Source organism: Hyaena hyaena, unplaced genomic scaffold, assembly GCF_003009895.1.
Source record: "Hyaena hyaena isolate Hyena2069 unplaced genomic scaffold, ASM300989v1 scaffold_705, whole genome shotgun sequence".
NCBI classification, from domain to species: Eukaryota; Metazoa; Chordata; class Mammalia; order Carnivora; family Hyaenidae; genus Hyaena; species Hyaena hyaena.
This window is the reverse complement of record NW_024081339.1, coordinates 622,949-639,463: the sequence shown is the minus strand read 5'-3', so window position 1 is coordinate 639,463 and position 16,515 is coordinate 622,949. Positions and strand designations below refer to the sequence as shown.

The 16,515-nt window shown below is 51.2% G+C and overlaps 1 protein-coding gene across 1 annotated transcript in view; it reads left to right on the top strand.

Moving 5' to 3' along the window:
* Positions 1-16,515, top strand: part of ADAMTS16 (ADAM metallopeptidase with thrombospondin type 1 motif 16) — a 145,937-nt gene that overhangs the window by 103,730 nt on the left and 25,692 nt on the right. Inside the window, exon 17 of the mRNA XM_039217681.1 lies at positions 1,292-1,418. Coding sequence (XP_039073612.1) covers positions 1,292-1,418 — 127 coding nt within the window. The remainder of the gene's footprint in view (positions 1-1,291; positions 1,419-16,515) is intronic.

Sequence of the window (16,515 nt, the reverse complement as noted above, 5' to 3'; positions counted from 1 at the left end):
AGGCTTTCCAAGGGCAAGTGAGACCATACAACTTAGTAGAATTCATTGTGTTAATTCTAAATCAGTACTAGTGTGGTTCTTTCTCTTTATTTCTCTCTCCATTGGATGAACTCTTTAATATCATCCTTCAAAATGGGTATCTAGTTAGAGTCCTCTTGTGTTGTGGCAAAATAAGCTAACAGAAAATTCACCATTTAACCATCTTTGAGTGCACACCTTAGTGGCATTAGGTATGTCTACACTGTTGTACAGGCATCACCTCTGTCCATAGCCACATCTTTTTCATCTTCCCAAACTGAGACTCTATGCCTGCTATACACTGACTCTCCATTTCCTTCTCTACCCAGCCCCTGGCAAACCAACATTCTGCTTCCTATCTGAGTTTTAGTGTTCTGGGTACATCATGTAGAGAATGGCACTTTTTGGGGGCGGAAATTTAAGTAATTGAAATATTGAACAAATTTGGGCACATTTGCAAAGCTGTAATCAGCCTTGGCGATGTAAATGGGGGCTGAGAATTAAACAAGCTTTCATTTCAGTCATTTCCGTTGACGTCATTTGATATAACACATTAGTCATTATTGTGGTAGCATCTCTATTCAGCTTACAACCTGGCAATATTTAGCTCTGAGTTCTCTGGTGATAAACTGCTGTGTGTGTGTGTGTGTGTGTGTGTGTGCGCGCGCGCGCGTGCGCGCATGCATGCGCGAGTGTTTCTGGTCTGTTACTGATTGCTTCTCAAGTGGAAACACAAGTCAGGTATATTGTGTCTCTTCTGAGAAATGGGCCGTGTTCGCAGCTCTGGAAACAACAGAAAAGAACTAGTACGTTCCATTAAATATATGTTGGCACCAATCACAAGACGCATGTTGCCTTGAAGGACATTAAGATCTAGGAGGGAAATCACGCATCTTGGAATCGATGGAATTTACTAGTAAAACCTGTGAAGACAGGTCAGGAAAGTCCTAGTACGTCAATAGCTGGCTAGCTGCTTATTAACATAAAGACATACCAATATGGTAAGCACGTTTTTAAGGTTTTTTTCAAAATTTACATCCAAGCTCGTTAGCATCTAGGGCAACAACGGTTTCAAGGGGAGATTCCTCAACGCCCCTCACCCAGTGAGCCCTTCCTCCCCCGCAGCCCCTCCAGTCACCCTCTGTTTGTTCTCCAGATTTAAGAGTCTCTTACGGTAGACGCTTTTTACGAAGAGAGCTGTGAGCTCTTCGTCTGCCTCTCACCAGGGGGCACCTTCCTCAGCCCGTGTCCCCTGTGCCGCCCTCTTCCGCAGGACACATGACCACCAGAGAAGGCTGCTACAGAGACCTGAGGTTTCAGGTGAACACATCCTTCTGCAATCCCAGCACCCGGCCTGCCACAGGGGTGGTGGCCTGCAGAGTGTCTGCCTGTCCCGCCAGGTAAGCACCGCGCCGGTCGTCCACACGGGGCTCGCGGGCTCGCGAACACTCGCGGTGAATGTTTGGAGCTCCCGAGTCCGGAGCACGGAAGTGCTCATTGCTGTCGCGTATTCTGGAACAGCGAAGAAGCGAAGGCACTAAGAACTGCCTGAGCAGGTGTGCTTGGTGGGAAGTGGTCCCGAGGATGTTGGGAATGGAAGTGGACGTTCTCATGACAGCATCCTGTTGGGTTGATTTGTACTTTAATCACTGCAGCCTGGCGGCAGTGATAATGTACTGTGGTGACGGTAATATTTCCCCACTCAGTCTCCAGGCCTTTCGCTCTGGTTTACTTTGCCTACTGAGTGAGACGTGTCGGAGGGACCCATTCACAGGCCTGCCAGGGGGTGCAGGCAAGTGTGGGTGGCTACAGGGCACACCTGCACACGCACGCACACGCGTGCACACGTGAGCCGAGAAAGCCAGGGCGGGTCTCTGGCTCCCCATCCTGCCTACAGCACTGCTGTGCAAGACGGTTCTCGGTAACGTGCAGGTGCCCTGCGTCGTTGGGTTGGGCAGGACCCCGCGAGTAGCCACGGCCGGGCCTGCTGCCAGCCCTCACACCCTGGGCACACCCTTCCCCTCTCTGGTGCTCAGCCCCTCATCTTTACGGGGGACACGACCCAGAGAGGCCAGGAAAATCATCTGAGTAACACAACGGACGTCTGACTCCAGCCGGCTCTTCACGCGGCCGACGCACTAAATTCCGTATGAGGTCATCTCAGACGCCTTGACTGTAAAGATCCACAGCTGCTGACAGACGGATTCCAGGTTCACTGAAATGGGCCTCAGAAGCCTGACGCTTTTCCGGGAGAGGGTAACACACGGGAGGGAGAGGGACCACCTCCCTTTGCCTCTGCGCTGCCCGGGTCCCTGGCCACCGGCTCGGGACAGAGATGGAGAAATCGGGACCTTTTCTCCCACCACGGCGATGGGGACCACCCAGCCTACCTGCGCCCCCAGGGCCTGGGGACCCACCACCTCACAGAGCCTCCCTGCTGCCTCAGCCCCCACGGCCCACGGCCTGCGCTGGGAGACGTGCTGGGCCCGGTGGACAGGAAGACTGTGGTGCTGGAGGCCCATCACCTGCTGAGGCTCGGGGCGCCCACCCGGGGAGCCTTCTGGGACTGAGCAGGCTTTGCGATTGGCCTCACGCCTTGGTACCCACTTCATATCCCTCAGCCGGCCGGTGCACCCCGCGGGCTGTGCTCAGCTGGACCCTCACTGCAGCCCGCTCTGGGTCCGAGGTGATGCGCCAGGCACACAAAGTCCTGGAGAGTTTCGGAGACGAGTCATGCAGTTGGCAGAGGGAGGCCGGCGGCAGCCTGGCACCAGGGTCTGCGGAAACAACCGTACGGGAGACGGGGGCGCCTGGGGGCTCGGTCGGTTGATTGTTTGACTCTTGCTTTCAGCTCGGATCATGATCTGGAGTTTCTTTGAGTTTGAGCCCCATGTCAGGCTTTGTGCTGACAGCATGGAGCCTGCTTGGGATTCTCTCTCTCTCTCTCTCTCTCTCTCTCTCTTTCTCTTTCTCTCAAAATAATAAATAAAGTTTAACAAATGGTCACCCTGTCCAAAGGGAACAGAGGGCCGGGTAGCCAGGGCTCCTACAGCCTCCTGTCGAGTCAGTGCACAAACCTGACTCCTTGCTCCTTCCCGGACAGCCAGTTCTGCACCTGTGTTGCAGGTGACCCAGGGTCGACATCATTGTAACCTTGGATCTTGGATCAGCACCTCGTCGCGTGTAGATGTGGATGTTTAGAGGTGCTGCCCCATGAGCCGAGGTTCTCTGCCAATAGTGCGCTGAGTTCTTGCCATGGCGGGGATGGGTGAGGGGGCTCGAGCAGCTGGTTAGTGTGTCCTAGGGGAACCTCCTTTATGTAGACCAAGAGAAGGGCGCACGTGTCACTTTCATGCACAGGAGAAGCCAGCCTTCTTAGTTACACGTGGAGGCAGATCCGCCCCAGTGCTAGCACCCCGGGGAACTGGGAGCTGTCAGTGCGTGCTTACAGTTGCCCAGCATGTGCACTGAGCAGCTCACACTCCTGCTGTCCAACCCACTTGCCTGTCTGTCTGGTGAGGCTTGTCCAGAGGGACGTCGAGAAAACACCCAGTCTGGGACTAAGTCACCGACTCCGCCTGCAGCTTGGTGACCTTAAGCAGCGCCTACCTCAGATGGGAGCCGATGGTAGGAAGGCCGGAGCAGGCCTGTCTGCGTCTGTAACCACGCAGTGCTCCCAACCCGAAGCAGGGGAGCCCGGAGCCTCCACGCAGGTTAGAAGGTCGCTCGTTCACCCTGTGCAGCCCTTTGGTTTTCTCGCTGGGCCTCCTCTGCTTCCCGACAGTCTGTCTGGTTTTGAGGGATCTGCACTCAGACTCTCTCTCTGTTCTTTGATGTAGTGTGTACTTAACTTACTCAGGTGAAACTTACTAAGTAAATTCTGTCACGGACTTTGTGTGCTGAAGGTGAAGGCAAAGTTCAGAGCAGTTGGTCAAGGGAAAGTTAGAACTGGGGTGTGGAAACAGCGTGTGGAAACATGGCGAGGACCCCCCAGAGTCCTCTACGAAACATCCGAAGCCCTCCCTCCATCTGGCTCTTGGATTTGCGTCTCATGTGTTGGAGTGTTTGTATTTTTCTCTGAAGGAGGACGCCTTTGGAGACAGTCCTAAGCTTGGCCGTAAAGCTAATACCAGGCTTTCCTGCTGGGAGCTCCCTAACGTCCCCCACAGAGAGCAGACGCCCAATGACACGCGGGGCCCCGCAGTTTGTCCTAACAGGTGGGACGAGATGCCCCAGCCCCCGCCCCAGCTGTGGGCATCAGTTTGATGGAGCGGACAGGTCAGCCCGGATTAGGAGGAAGGTCAAGAGCGAGGATGGTGTGCAGTGGGCAGCTTGCTCAGTGGTGGGGGCTGGGCAGCCAGCAAGCTTCAGGTCTCTCACGGCTGGAGCTGATGCACTGAGGCCGGGCCCTGCTGCAGCGGGCGAGGAGGAGGAGGGCGCCCACGGGAGGTGCCTGCATCACTGATGCTCCCATGGGATGGGCTGGGAGGGGTGCGGAACAGCCACCTGGGAATCCGTGTGGCCATTTTGGGGTAAATAGCGAGTGAGCGTTTGTCGTGGGAAAGCATGTAAAAGCTCTTAGGGCTGCGCATGTGCTGAGCACTCAGTAACCCTTGGCTGTTTTTATTTGTGCTGTAAAAGGAGAAACAAATTCATGTCAGTTATTTATTTAGTCTGGGAAGCAAGACTATCTATGACAAAATGCAGAGGAATGAAGTTATGTTAGTCCTTGTGGATTGTGATTTTAACAGTTGACCTGGCGAAGTAGATCTTAATTTAAAGTGTTTTGTTTTCCTCCAGGATGTCAGGCACATTTCTCTCCTGCCCAGAATACTGGCAACTTCTTTTTCCTGGTTAAGTGGGCAGAAGAGCCAAGTTTCATTTGTGCGACCACGAGGGGCATCCCTTTCTTAATAGACTCCGTCTGCTGTGAGGGTTGGGTGTCCCCTGCACCTGTCCCGGGGATGGGTATTTCCTGAGCCTGTCCCGGGGACAGGGTTCCCCTGAGCCTGTCCTAGTGGCAGCACGGAGCCGCGGCAGGTGCACCCAGTGCCCGCGAGAGCTGAGTCCCCCACTCCCTGGTCTGACTAAATACAGGACGCAGCAGGTGCGATTTCGTGTTACCTGTTGAACCGGACGGAGGGTTCCCAAAGGACCCAGAGCGGAGTCTCTAAAACATCTTATCCTACAGCCTTCTCGTCTTTCACTGAAATAAGAAGCTGCTGCCACGTGGGTTGTAGCTCCTGACCTCCCTGTCGGCATCCACATGCACACGTGTGCCTTGGGCACGCGGCTGGAGGGCGTCAAGCCCAGGGTCCTTCCCCGATGGACCTGAGCTCCCCCAGCTCGTAAATCTCTGGGGAGGGTGGTGAGCTGGGAGTCCAGCAGGTTCCTCACTGGAGGAAGCTGATCTTAAAGTGTCTGCAAGGCTCTGGCCGGCAGGAGCATTGTGGCCACGTCAGCGGTTCCCAGCTGCTCCCTGGGCTGGAGCTGCTCCCCTGGGCTGAGCGGAGCCAGCGGTCAGCGTCGGGCTTCCCTGGGGCCTCAGAAGTGAGGCCTGGCTCCCCACGGCCTCGGAACAGACGGCAGCCGGGGCTCCCAGGGCCTGGCCACCTCCTTCGTCATCGCTTGCCCTTGAAACAGAAGCCACACGGACACTCACTCCCTTTACGTTGAGCAGTTTATCTAAACAGAGTGGCTCTTCATGTCGTTTATCTCAGCTCGGGCCTGGTTTTGGAAGCACGAACACTGGAGCGTGGCTTCCTAGACAACGCACGGAAGGTGCAAGAGGAAATACTTTCCGGTTGGGAATTGGGTCCTTTTCCTCAATCTCCCCGATTCTCCTTGGAATGAAGCCTCAGAGTTTTAGTTAAACAGGTTGTGACTGAGTATACTTCGTTTTCTTGTGCTATTAAGTCGTGCCGAGGCAGCCCCGCTCTGTAGTCTCTCCACCAGGCAGACTGTTTCTGCCTACGCTTTGGTGACTCCTTACGAGCCCATTGGTAGAATTGTTCCTTACGACCAAAGCGCCTGGTCGGGGACCGCCTTCAGGTTGCACGCTGTCCGAACGCAGGCTGAGGGTTAGCAGGTGAACTTTGTTACTGGTACTTTCCCAGCAGCGTTTCAGGGACAGGCAGGGGCCAGTACTCTGTCTTTCACCTCTTTAGATACGAGCCGTGCAAGCATTAACTGCCCAGCCACGCACAGGTTCCCAAGGGAAGGAAAAGAACCTTCCTCACTTGAGGAGCTCCCACCTGCAAAAGGGCTGCACTGACCCAAGTGCCACAGAAGTGAGCATCTTAGTTCTGTTGCTTATCAGAGGCACTGAGGGTAAAGTAGCCGCGGGCCTGGCTCCGCGGGCGTGTGGGTCCCCACGGGCTTTCACTCTCGGCCGTTCCGGCGTCGAATCCCTGACCTTCCCGCAGTGGTTTTCACAGATGATGTAGCCAGTCCTGCCCGCAGCCCCGCTTCTGTTTGCACTCTGTTACCGGGAATACGGTTTGGAATGCGATTCCCCAGTGCCGGGGGCACAGATGCCTCTTGTCACACCACAGTGGGAGGTGTGAGGGATGTGGGCTACTTGGGGCTGTTTCCTGTGCCGCCTCCCCCTCCCCTCCCGGTGCGAGCCGTGGCCACACGGAACAGCCCGCCCAGGTCACAGTCTCTCAGGACGCCTTCTCTGGGCCCCCTGCTTCCCGCCCTCGGGCCCCGAGCCCGGCTGTCAGGGAGCCTGACGCTGTGACTCACGCCCAGAGGTGCCACCTCCCAGAGAGTGGGGGACCCCGCTCTTCTTTCTGGGTTTTGTCCTGCTCCATGGGCCGCAGCGAGGAAGCATCCGACCTCTGTCTGAGCAGCGACACCAGGAGTGTCTGAGATTGACGCTCTCTTCAGACGGACATGCCGTCCGTTCAGGTGTGAGCACGATGACTGAGTCACCTGCGTGTGATGGTGTTTTCCTACAGAAGATGATGTCTTACTGCCTCACCCCCCATCATGAAAGATGTTACTTAGCACCAAACAATGACTTTCAGATGCATTCAAGGAGCACCTGGAGGCCCAGTTGGTAGAAGGTGCAACTCTTGATCTCAGGGTTGTGGGTTTGAGCCCCATGTCGGGTGTAGAGAGGACTTAAAAATAAAATCTTGGGGCAAATACCAAATACCCAATACTTCTGGGGCGCCTGGAGAGCTCGGTTGGTTAAGCGTCTGACGTTCGCTCAGGTCGTGATCTCACAGTTTGTGAGTTCGAGCCCAGGACTGGGCTCTGTGCTGACAGCAGAAAGTTTGCATTCTCTGTCCCCTTCTCTCTCTCTGCCCCTCCCTCTCTCTCTCCCCTTCTCTTTCAAAAATAAACATTAAAAATACATATACATAAAACTTTGTAAATGCATCAAGCTGATACAGACATTGGTTAGAATGTATCTTTTATGGAAGTCAGGCTGTAAGTATGGACAGACGGTTTGTCATAAAGCCAGACTGATGGAACCTATTTCCTCAGTCACTTACATGTTAACATAGGCGGGAATGTAAAAGTTAACTGGCTTCCAGATCTGAGCTTGTTGTTTAACATCTAAAAATCTGCCTTAGATAGTTTTGTAAAATATTTTGGATTTTAGGGAGGGTTGTCCCCTTGTTTTTGCTTTATTTAGTTTAGTTTGGGGTGTGTGTGTGTGTGTGTGGTTTTATATTTATATACATATATATTTATTTATCCATATGAACAAAGGTGGAAAGTCACCTTGAGAATACTTTTTCTAATTTTCAGGGAACTTATCTGGCTATATACATTCAATAGTACCTAAACTTTTCATAATATTTTTATTATTTTGGTCTCCAGGCCTTAGTATGATGGACTCTAAAATTCACGCCCCCCCCCACCCCTCCAATGTTCAACAATAACTATTCCCTAAATAATACACACTATGACACACACTTCCAATATTTTGGAATAAAAATGAAAAACTAACTTCTAGGTAGATGATAGATACATAGATACATAAACGAATGTTGGACAGATCATAGAAGATAGGTAGATGATAAGAAGGAAAGAAGAGGGAGAGAGGAAAGAAAGAAGGAAGGAAAGAAAGGAAAAAGAGAGAGAAAGAAAGAAAAGACCTTACTACAAATCTTTCCCTACACCCATATATTCACTGTACATATACTAATCGGTGCTTCTGGAAATACCTGTTGAAAACTGGGAGCTTCACTCAGAACCACAGCGTTTTCGGGGGGGAACATAGGCTGATTTTAGGTACAATTCGGCAGCACTGCTTTACTCTTAAAGCCATGAATTATGTAGAATTATTGTAGTTTAATATTTCCAAATTTCCAGAGACTCTGCCGTAATGTTTTTGTTATTTCAGATGTTATTACATTGAGACCAAAGAAAGAGTTAAAATTATATATTTTTTTTGCATTTTCGAGACTTCCTTTACGGCAAGGCATGGGAGTGTTTATAACTGCTTCCTGTGGGAATGACGAGGTGCGTGTGCACTGGAGTGGGGTCATTTATGTGGCAATTCGATCACGGTCCTTACTTCACATGTGTTCTTTTTGTCTATTTTGTATATGTTTCTCAAGAAGTATTTTTAAATCTCACTCGATGATTGCTTATTTTTCGATTTCTCCTGCTATTTTTATTTCATAATTAATATTAAAATTCCACATTGTGTTGACGGGGTTATATTTTCTGCATGAATAGTTCCCTGTTGCTAAATAATGGCCATATTTACCCCAATACTGCTTTCCAACTGAAGCTGTTTTTTTCTGAAGTTTACAATAAGGCTCTCACTTCCATTCCCTTATTTTTGCCGTGCCCGACAGTTCTCCATTCTCTGTGCATCTAAATGTCAGCATTACATCTTCACACACATACTTAGTCTACTAGTATGAGCGGTGATGGCTCTGGTATTTGGACCCAGGTCTAATTTCTTGTGTGTCTTCTGTTTACTGTGCATTTTCTTTGTGTCGTATTGTGTCATGTCTCCACTGTGTTCTTATTGTAGGACTGTGCTTATTCTCTTTTATTCCCACTACTGCCAGAAGGTCCATATTCTCTCTCTCTCTCTTTTTTTAATGTTTTATTTATTTCTAGGAGAGAGAGAGAGAGAGAGAGAGAGACAGCGTGAGCAGGGGAGGGTCAGAGAGGGAGGGAGTCACAGACTGAAACAGGCTCCAGGCTCTGAGCTGGCAGTCAGCACAGAGCCCGACGCGGGGCTCGAACCCACGAACCGCGAGATCATGACCTAAGCGAAAGTCAGACGCTTAACCGAATAAGCCACCCAGGCGCCCCCATATTCTCTTTCTTTTTCACATTGTGTGCTTCTGATAAAAATAAGTAAAAGAGCTGTATAAATTAAACAACACCCAGGATACCTCACACATGAGCATCCTAACGCCCTTAGAAATAAATACTTTACAGAAAAGCGAAATGAAGTATGACGGAGCTTAAACTGGAGTGCATCTTACTGGCGGATGGTGCAGTATTTAGAGTGTGCTGGATACATCTTGGGGGGTGTTAGAAATCTCTGGGTCGGGAGCCGGACAGGACGGATCCCCTCCCCCCTCCCCCCACAGTGTGGGGTCTCAGGAGCAGGGCCCCAGGCTCAGAGACGGCCTCCCTGACAGCACCGTGGGCCGTCTACACCTGCAGTGAGGCCAGCGGGCAGAGTGGACCCCCGAGACAGGACCAGCACCCGGCCCTCAAAAGGCCACACCTCCCCTCCCTAGAAAGGCCGCTAGCCTAGTTTTGCTTTTTCTCGCCAGAAAATGGAACACAATAAACTAGAAGAAGAACAGAACTGTGCCGTTAAACCTGCATTCACTAGGAACAAATGTTTTAGTGTCGCTTATTTTTTTCAAGATAAAGAGGCCTCTCTTGAAAGCGCGTGGCCCTCTGTGGAGAGACTGTGGCTGACGCTTGCGGCCTGTGAACAGACTGGTGCCCTGAGCGCGTCGGGCCTGCCTTCATATGCGGCGACGCGGCACGTCTTAAGACGCCGCGTATTTAGATTTGTGATTTTGTGGCACGGCGTCGCACTGAAATCTGCCTTTCTACTGTCTCCAAACACGAGGCTCACTCCTGCATGACACAGAGCAGTCGAGGGGCCCTGGAAAGGTCCGCGCTTGCACGGCCTCAGGAGAAAATCATGTCTTCACCACCCACGGCACCATGTGTAGTTCGTCCGTCCGTGTGACGACTTAGTACGTGCCCCTGTTCTAGAAGGTTTGTAGCTGGGCCCTGACGCATGGGGCTCACGGGGCCAGGCCTCCCACAGGCAGATACAGACGTGTGCATTTCCAGGTGTGCCCAGTGATACGGAGAGCGGCCCTGGCAGGTCCGGGAGGGGGCACTTTTCTTCCCTTAGACAATCACAGTAAACTCCTGTGAGCACTGAGAGACAGGGCCTCTTGGGAGCAGAGGGTGGGAATGCTCTGGCCAAGACGGCAGCAAGTGCAAAGGCCCTGTGGCAGAGCCAGGCCAAATGTAGGTAGGCACAGAGCAGGGAAGCCTTGGTATCTGTGGTCGGAGGGAGCCAGTGGCCATGACCCACAGAGGACTGGCAGGCAATCCGAGTATGCATGGCCTTTGCCAAGCTGGGCAATTTGCATTCTGCTCCTTGAGTGTTGATAACCCTTAGGGAGGTTGTGAGCACTGATAGCATGAGGCCTGGGGACAGAGGTATGAAAGAGAGGTGGGGGGGAGGGGGACAAGGGAGAAAGCAGATCTGTGGGCACCGCACTTCTTTTGAGGAGTCTTGCCACCAAGCACCACAGAGGGCAGGGCACGGAGGTAAATGGCCGTGAGGCCCCGGGAAGGTTCGCGGCTATTTCTCTGGTTTTCACCCCCGAGCTGGTTCAGCGTGCCTGTGCGCTTTGAGGGATGACGGGGAGGGCGGATGGAGAGAGCAGACGTGGCTGGTGCCTTTGAGGGTCACCCTGGACGGGCGGGCAGAGGGCTTGCACGCTGGTGGCCCACGGGATGAAGTTCTCACTCCTTGTTTTTGTTTTCACGGTGAAAGAGGCTAAGCTGTAGGAGCGTGAGGGGAGGTGCAGGCGGGGGAGGGGAGCGCGAGGCCGCCAGTGACCCCGCCAGGGATGTGCACATCCGGGCACCTGGCCGAGGGCCCTAAGTGAGCGTAATCACCCTGGCCGCAGGTGCAGACATGGGGGGCAGAGTTGGCTTAGCCAGAATTAGGTGAAAAGAAAAGAAGACCAAACAGATTACAATTCATCTCTTGTCAGTGACTCACCGGTAACGATATGTCCCTGCAGAGCTGCCAGCGCCTTGGTCCCTGTGCACCCTGCAAAACACACCACCAGCCTTTCTCGACTGCTGATTGGTGAGCAGTGAAATGAGGGGGAAAAGCCAATTCAATTTTAGGGAGGGGACCCTCGCTGACCCTCTGCGGTTCTCCAGGGGACTTTGGTTTGGGTCCCCATGTGACAGCACTTAGTTTTCGTCCTGTGTTTAAAGATGTGCATTTTCCCCCCAGTCCAGACAGCAGTGTGAGCTCCCGGGACCACTGGACAAGGGTGCACTTTGTCAGGGTTTGAGAGCCACGCCGTCCAATGGGCTGCATTTCGAGAGACACAACCTGAAAGACCACAGAACCTGGGGTTTGCTCAGTGGACCGATGCTGAGGGAGGGTTTCATTTCAGGCTGGACGTCTTTCCCACGCTGTGCGCTCAGGGCAGTGAGGCCCAGGGGCCAGCGCTGTGGTTCAGAGGCGGCCATTTAAAGCCCTTTGTTAAGCACCACCCTGAGGGAGATGCAGATTCGCAGACTTGTCTCCTGGGCAGCCCCTGCACGGGGAGCGCCCACGCCCACGGGGCCCCGCGTGTGAGCGCCCACACGGCAGCTCGGCCCATGCCACCCGGGGCCTGTGGTCATTTGCCTTGAGCCAGGCACAGGGAGTCACCCACTCTGCACAGGAGTCTCCAGCAAATTCACATGTTCACCCAAACAAACAGCTCAAGAAATAGGAACCATGTGACTTAGCAAAAATGGCACGGCAAGAAAGAAGCCCTTCACACCTGCTGACAGTCCAAGGACTCACGATGAATTTCTGTCCTGAACACAGTTGAACAACAGAGAGTACTCTGGGTTTTGGTTTGTCTGTAAATCATTGTATCTAATTTGCCAAGACCCAGTGACTCAACCTCATCAGGGTGTGATGTTTTTAGCCAGTGTTTGGTGCGGATGAGAAAATTAACAAACTCTGCTGTTTGTAAGTTTGGGGCATTTCGCGTGATCATCCTGAACTGATGTTCAGGAATCAGGCATTTTCCTTTCACATTGGAAAGCAGGTTGACAAGCGCCCAGCCTGGTTCCTGGTATTTGACATGATTTGACATTGTAATAAATTAGGCTTTTAAAAGGAAGACACTCTAGGATGTCTCCTTAAAAAAAAAAAAAAATGTACGAGAGGCCAAGGCCATCAGATAAAACGGAACTCCTGGACTATTTCTTCAAAGGAAGTGTGCTCTGTGCCCAGCTTTCTCAGACTCTGAAGCCAACAGGGCTGTGGGAAGGCCAGGAGGGACCCACCCTATTTACCCCCTGAGGGTGAGCACATACGTGTCCATAGTGGAAGGGGGAGTGTGGAAGGGGGCATGGCTATTTCTTTTCCACATCACACTGTAGCTCTTGTAAGGGCTCCATTGTTCAGGCATCACAGACATTCTGTACAATGGACCCCTGGGGCATGTCTGCTAGTCATTGGTCTCCATGGTAACCTCTGCAGAGGGTGGGCTTCCAGCCAGTGGAGACTTCAAGAAGGTATTCTAAGGTTTTAGATTTTAAAAAGTTATTTTTCCCAGCATAATCCTCTGTTTAGCCTCCCCACCCACCCCCTCACTGCTATCACCATAAAAAAATTTCACTGAAGAAATAAAGGAAGGAAGGGAGGGAAGGAGGGAGGAAAGGGAAAGGGAAAGGAAAAATCACGGACATTCTAGGCAAGAAAAATTGAGCAAGTGAGTTCAGTGAACTCCTGTAACCTGGAAAGAGCTCTAGCTTAAGAGGGAAACTAAACCACAGTTGATCCTGGAACGACACAGGGACAGGGGCGCCAAAGCCTAGTAGTGGAAAATCCACGTGTAGCTTTTGACTCTTCCAGAGCTTGACTACTAATAGCCTTCTGTTGACTGGAAGCCTCACCCCTAATGTAAACAGCTGAATATCACATATTTTGGGTCTTCTACGTATCATGCACTATGTTCTTACAATAAAGTAAGCCAGAGAAAAATGTTAAGAAATTCAAAGGAGAAAACGCACTCACAGTACTGTGCTGTACTTGTCAAGAAAAGGGGGCGCCTGGGTGGCTCAGTCAGTTAAGCAGCCTACTTCGGCTCAGGTCATGATCTCATGGTTTGTGGGTTCGAGCCCCGTGTCGGGCTCTGTGCTGACAGCTCAGAGCCTGGAGCCTGCTTCAGATTCTGTGTCTGCCTCTCTCTCTCTGCTGCTCCCCTACTCATGCTCTGTCTCTCTCTCTCAAAAATAAATAAACATTTAAAACATTATTTTAATTCACTTATAGGGATGCCTGGTGGCTTAGTCAGTTAACCGTCCAACTCTTGATTTCGGCTCAGGTCATGGTCTCACGGTTCATGAGTTCAGACCCAGCACTGGGCTCTGCGCTGAAATTGTGGACTTTGCTTGTGGTTCTTTCTCTCTCCCTGTCTCTCTGGCCTTCCCCTGTTTGCACTATCTCTCTCAAAATAAATTAACAAACCTAAAAAAAAAATCCATCTATACATGGTCCCATGCAATTCAAACCTGTATTTTAATTCAAAGCTTCAACTATAATTAACTTTAGAATTTGATACAGAAACGTATTTTGCATTTCACATTAACATGCTTAAGAAGTCAGGTTAGTTTTGGTTGACTTACTGATGTGTTGTCTTCTGACCAGTTTTTCTGCCACACCTATTTCCACCTGTAGAGACAGACCTTCTAGATTTTTTCAGGTCTAGAAAGAAAGTAAACTTCTGCATTAGTTTTGTCACGTGGCAACGAGATTTTTCTGCCAATATTAACACAGTTACCAAATGTTCGATTTTTCCCATCCTTCTTCTTTTTCTTGGGTTTCTGCTTAAGCAGTGCTTATTTAATTTATAAAGTTTTCCATAAGTATTACCTGTTGCATTTTCAAAGGCACGCATGCCCCACAGCCATAGAGATCCTCAAATTCCTGTTACATGAATGTATAGGTAAATTACACTTTCAGTTGAAATACAGCCTTCAGGACAATCCCTCGTCCCACTGAAGAAATAGGTTTGCAGGGTGAAAACTGGGACCACATGCAGCTTAAGACATTTTCACGTGTGTGTGTGTTTTTTCTCCTACGGGTTCCATTCAGGAACAAAATTTTTAATGTGCTTCTGACTGTGGTGGCCAGGAATGTAATCACCGGAGAGGAAGACCACAGTCTTCCAGAGTGGTTAGATTTGTCTGGATCGAATGCCAGACAAGAGCCGACTCAGACCTTCCCCTTCCTCGCCCAGCTGCCACAGGGCTACAGTCTTATTTTACTTCTATGTCAAGCAAAATTCTAACCAGGGTTTTTAAAAATTGTTTTGATGCATTTATTACGTATTTCCTCGATAAAAAAGACTAAAGAGAAGAATCCATTAAAATTCTCGAGAATTTTGTTTCTTACACTATTATTTTAGTTGATTTTTATTCTATTTAGTAACTACAGAAAAGTCATTCTGTACTTTGAAGCTCCCCATGAGAAATCACAGTCCTGCCCACCCACCACTCCATCCCCAGCCCCGTGCACCTCCCTCTCCTGACATCTTTCCCCATGTTCCTAAATTATACACATGATGCCCGTGTCCCATGGGTTGGTTCTCAGCGTCCCCCTCCTCTCCATCACAGCGGGGTGGGAATGGTCCTTTGCATGCCTTCTATCCCCCTGACATTGCAGGGCACCATGGGCACCACCTTCTTTGCCCTGCATCCTTCAGTGTGACTGTACCCCCTTGGTAGTGATTGTCTGCATTGTTTTTTATTAGTCCTTGCTGGCTAAGTAGCGTACCCTGATTCTGGGTCCTTTTGTTTATGAAAACTTTATTTTTCTAAGAGTTAATAATTGCCTGAATTTTGCCTACTTAGGTTTCTTTACATCAACCCCAGGAGATATATTCCATTGATTCATTCCATTAATTTAATTCCATCAATATTCATTGATTCATTCCGTTAATTTAATTCCATCAATATTCATTGATTCATTCTGTTAATTTAATAATTGGAGTGTCTGCTACACGCCAGGCACTGGGGATACATTAGTGAATTGAAAAAGGCCCCTATTTGGGGGAGCTTATCTGAGGAGAGACAGTCAACAATAAACACAGGATTTTTTTAATGATGGAATATTCTAGAAGGTGATAAGAGCCAATGATAAAGGTGGAGGACACGGGAGTGGAAGCAGGAGGCGTGGGGTGTCGGGCGCACCTCACGGAGCAGGTGCTTTTTCGACAAAGTCCTCATTTCTGTCTGTCTCTTCTTTGCTGGTTTCTTTTCTGTTTCCTTTGTTTCTCTCTCTTTCTCTCTCTCGTCTCCCCCTTGCAGGGTATCCCCTCCCTGTTCCCATTTCCTAGCAGCTGGGCAGGGGGCTCTCCTCCTTCCTGCCCGTGTCTTCCTCCAGCCTCTCCTGGTCCTTGTCTGTCTGTCCGGCGCAGGGGCAGGAAGAAGTGCGGTGAACGCTCTCTGCCCTGAGATGGGTTATCAGCTGCTCCGCCACCTGCATCGTCCTTCCCCTGGGTCCCCAGTATCCCCGGGGAAGGGTTCTGTCCTCAGATGCGCGCCTCTTTGCGGAGGGGCGGCAGGGTCGCCCAGCCCCCCAGCACCGCGGGGGCTCGGAGCCTGCAGTCCGGACGCCTGTCCCGGCTTCCCCGGCCACGTCTCCTGCGGGGGCGGCCTTCGTGGCCTCTGCCAGCCCACGTCCTCCGTCCCCTGCGTCTCACCGAAGGCCTCTGCTGTTGCTGCCTGGCGTGACCATGAAGCAGGCCTGCCGTACTGAACATGTGGGTGCCGCTGGGGCATTCATCGAAATGACTCGAAGCGATAAGTTGAAGCCAAGGCAGTCGAAATAACAGACAAAAGCTATCGGAAATCTCTCCACAAGTCCAGGGTCCAATCCATTTTGTGTGGAGAAGAAAGGAAAGCAAATTACCAGTAGGGTGATCCACGCACCCCTAATGACCTAGGATCCTCCTGTGTCTGGGGAGCCTGCTCAGTCCCCGGCCACCAGAGTGGTGGGCCACGCTGGCCTCACTCCCACGCGTCACATGAAAACAAACTGCATTATGATAGAAAATGCCCATTCCCAATGAGTGACAGTCACCACTGGACCCTAAGCGGTGACTCTGCAAGAGAAGTAGAAACGCCCAGAGATGCGTCTGCGGGGTCCATGCAGGAAGGCTAGTAATCGGGGTGCCGGGAGCCGCTGAACCTGAGTCTGTAGGGCTCCCCCAGTTTCAAGCCCCCAGT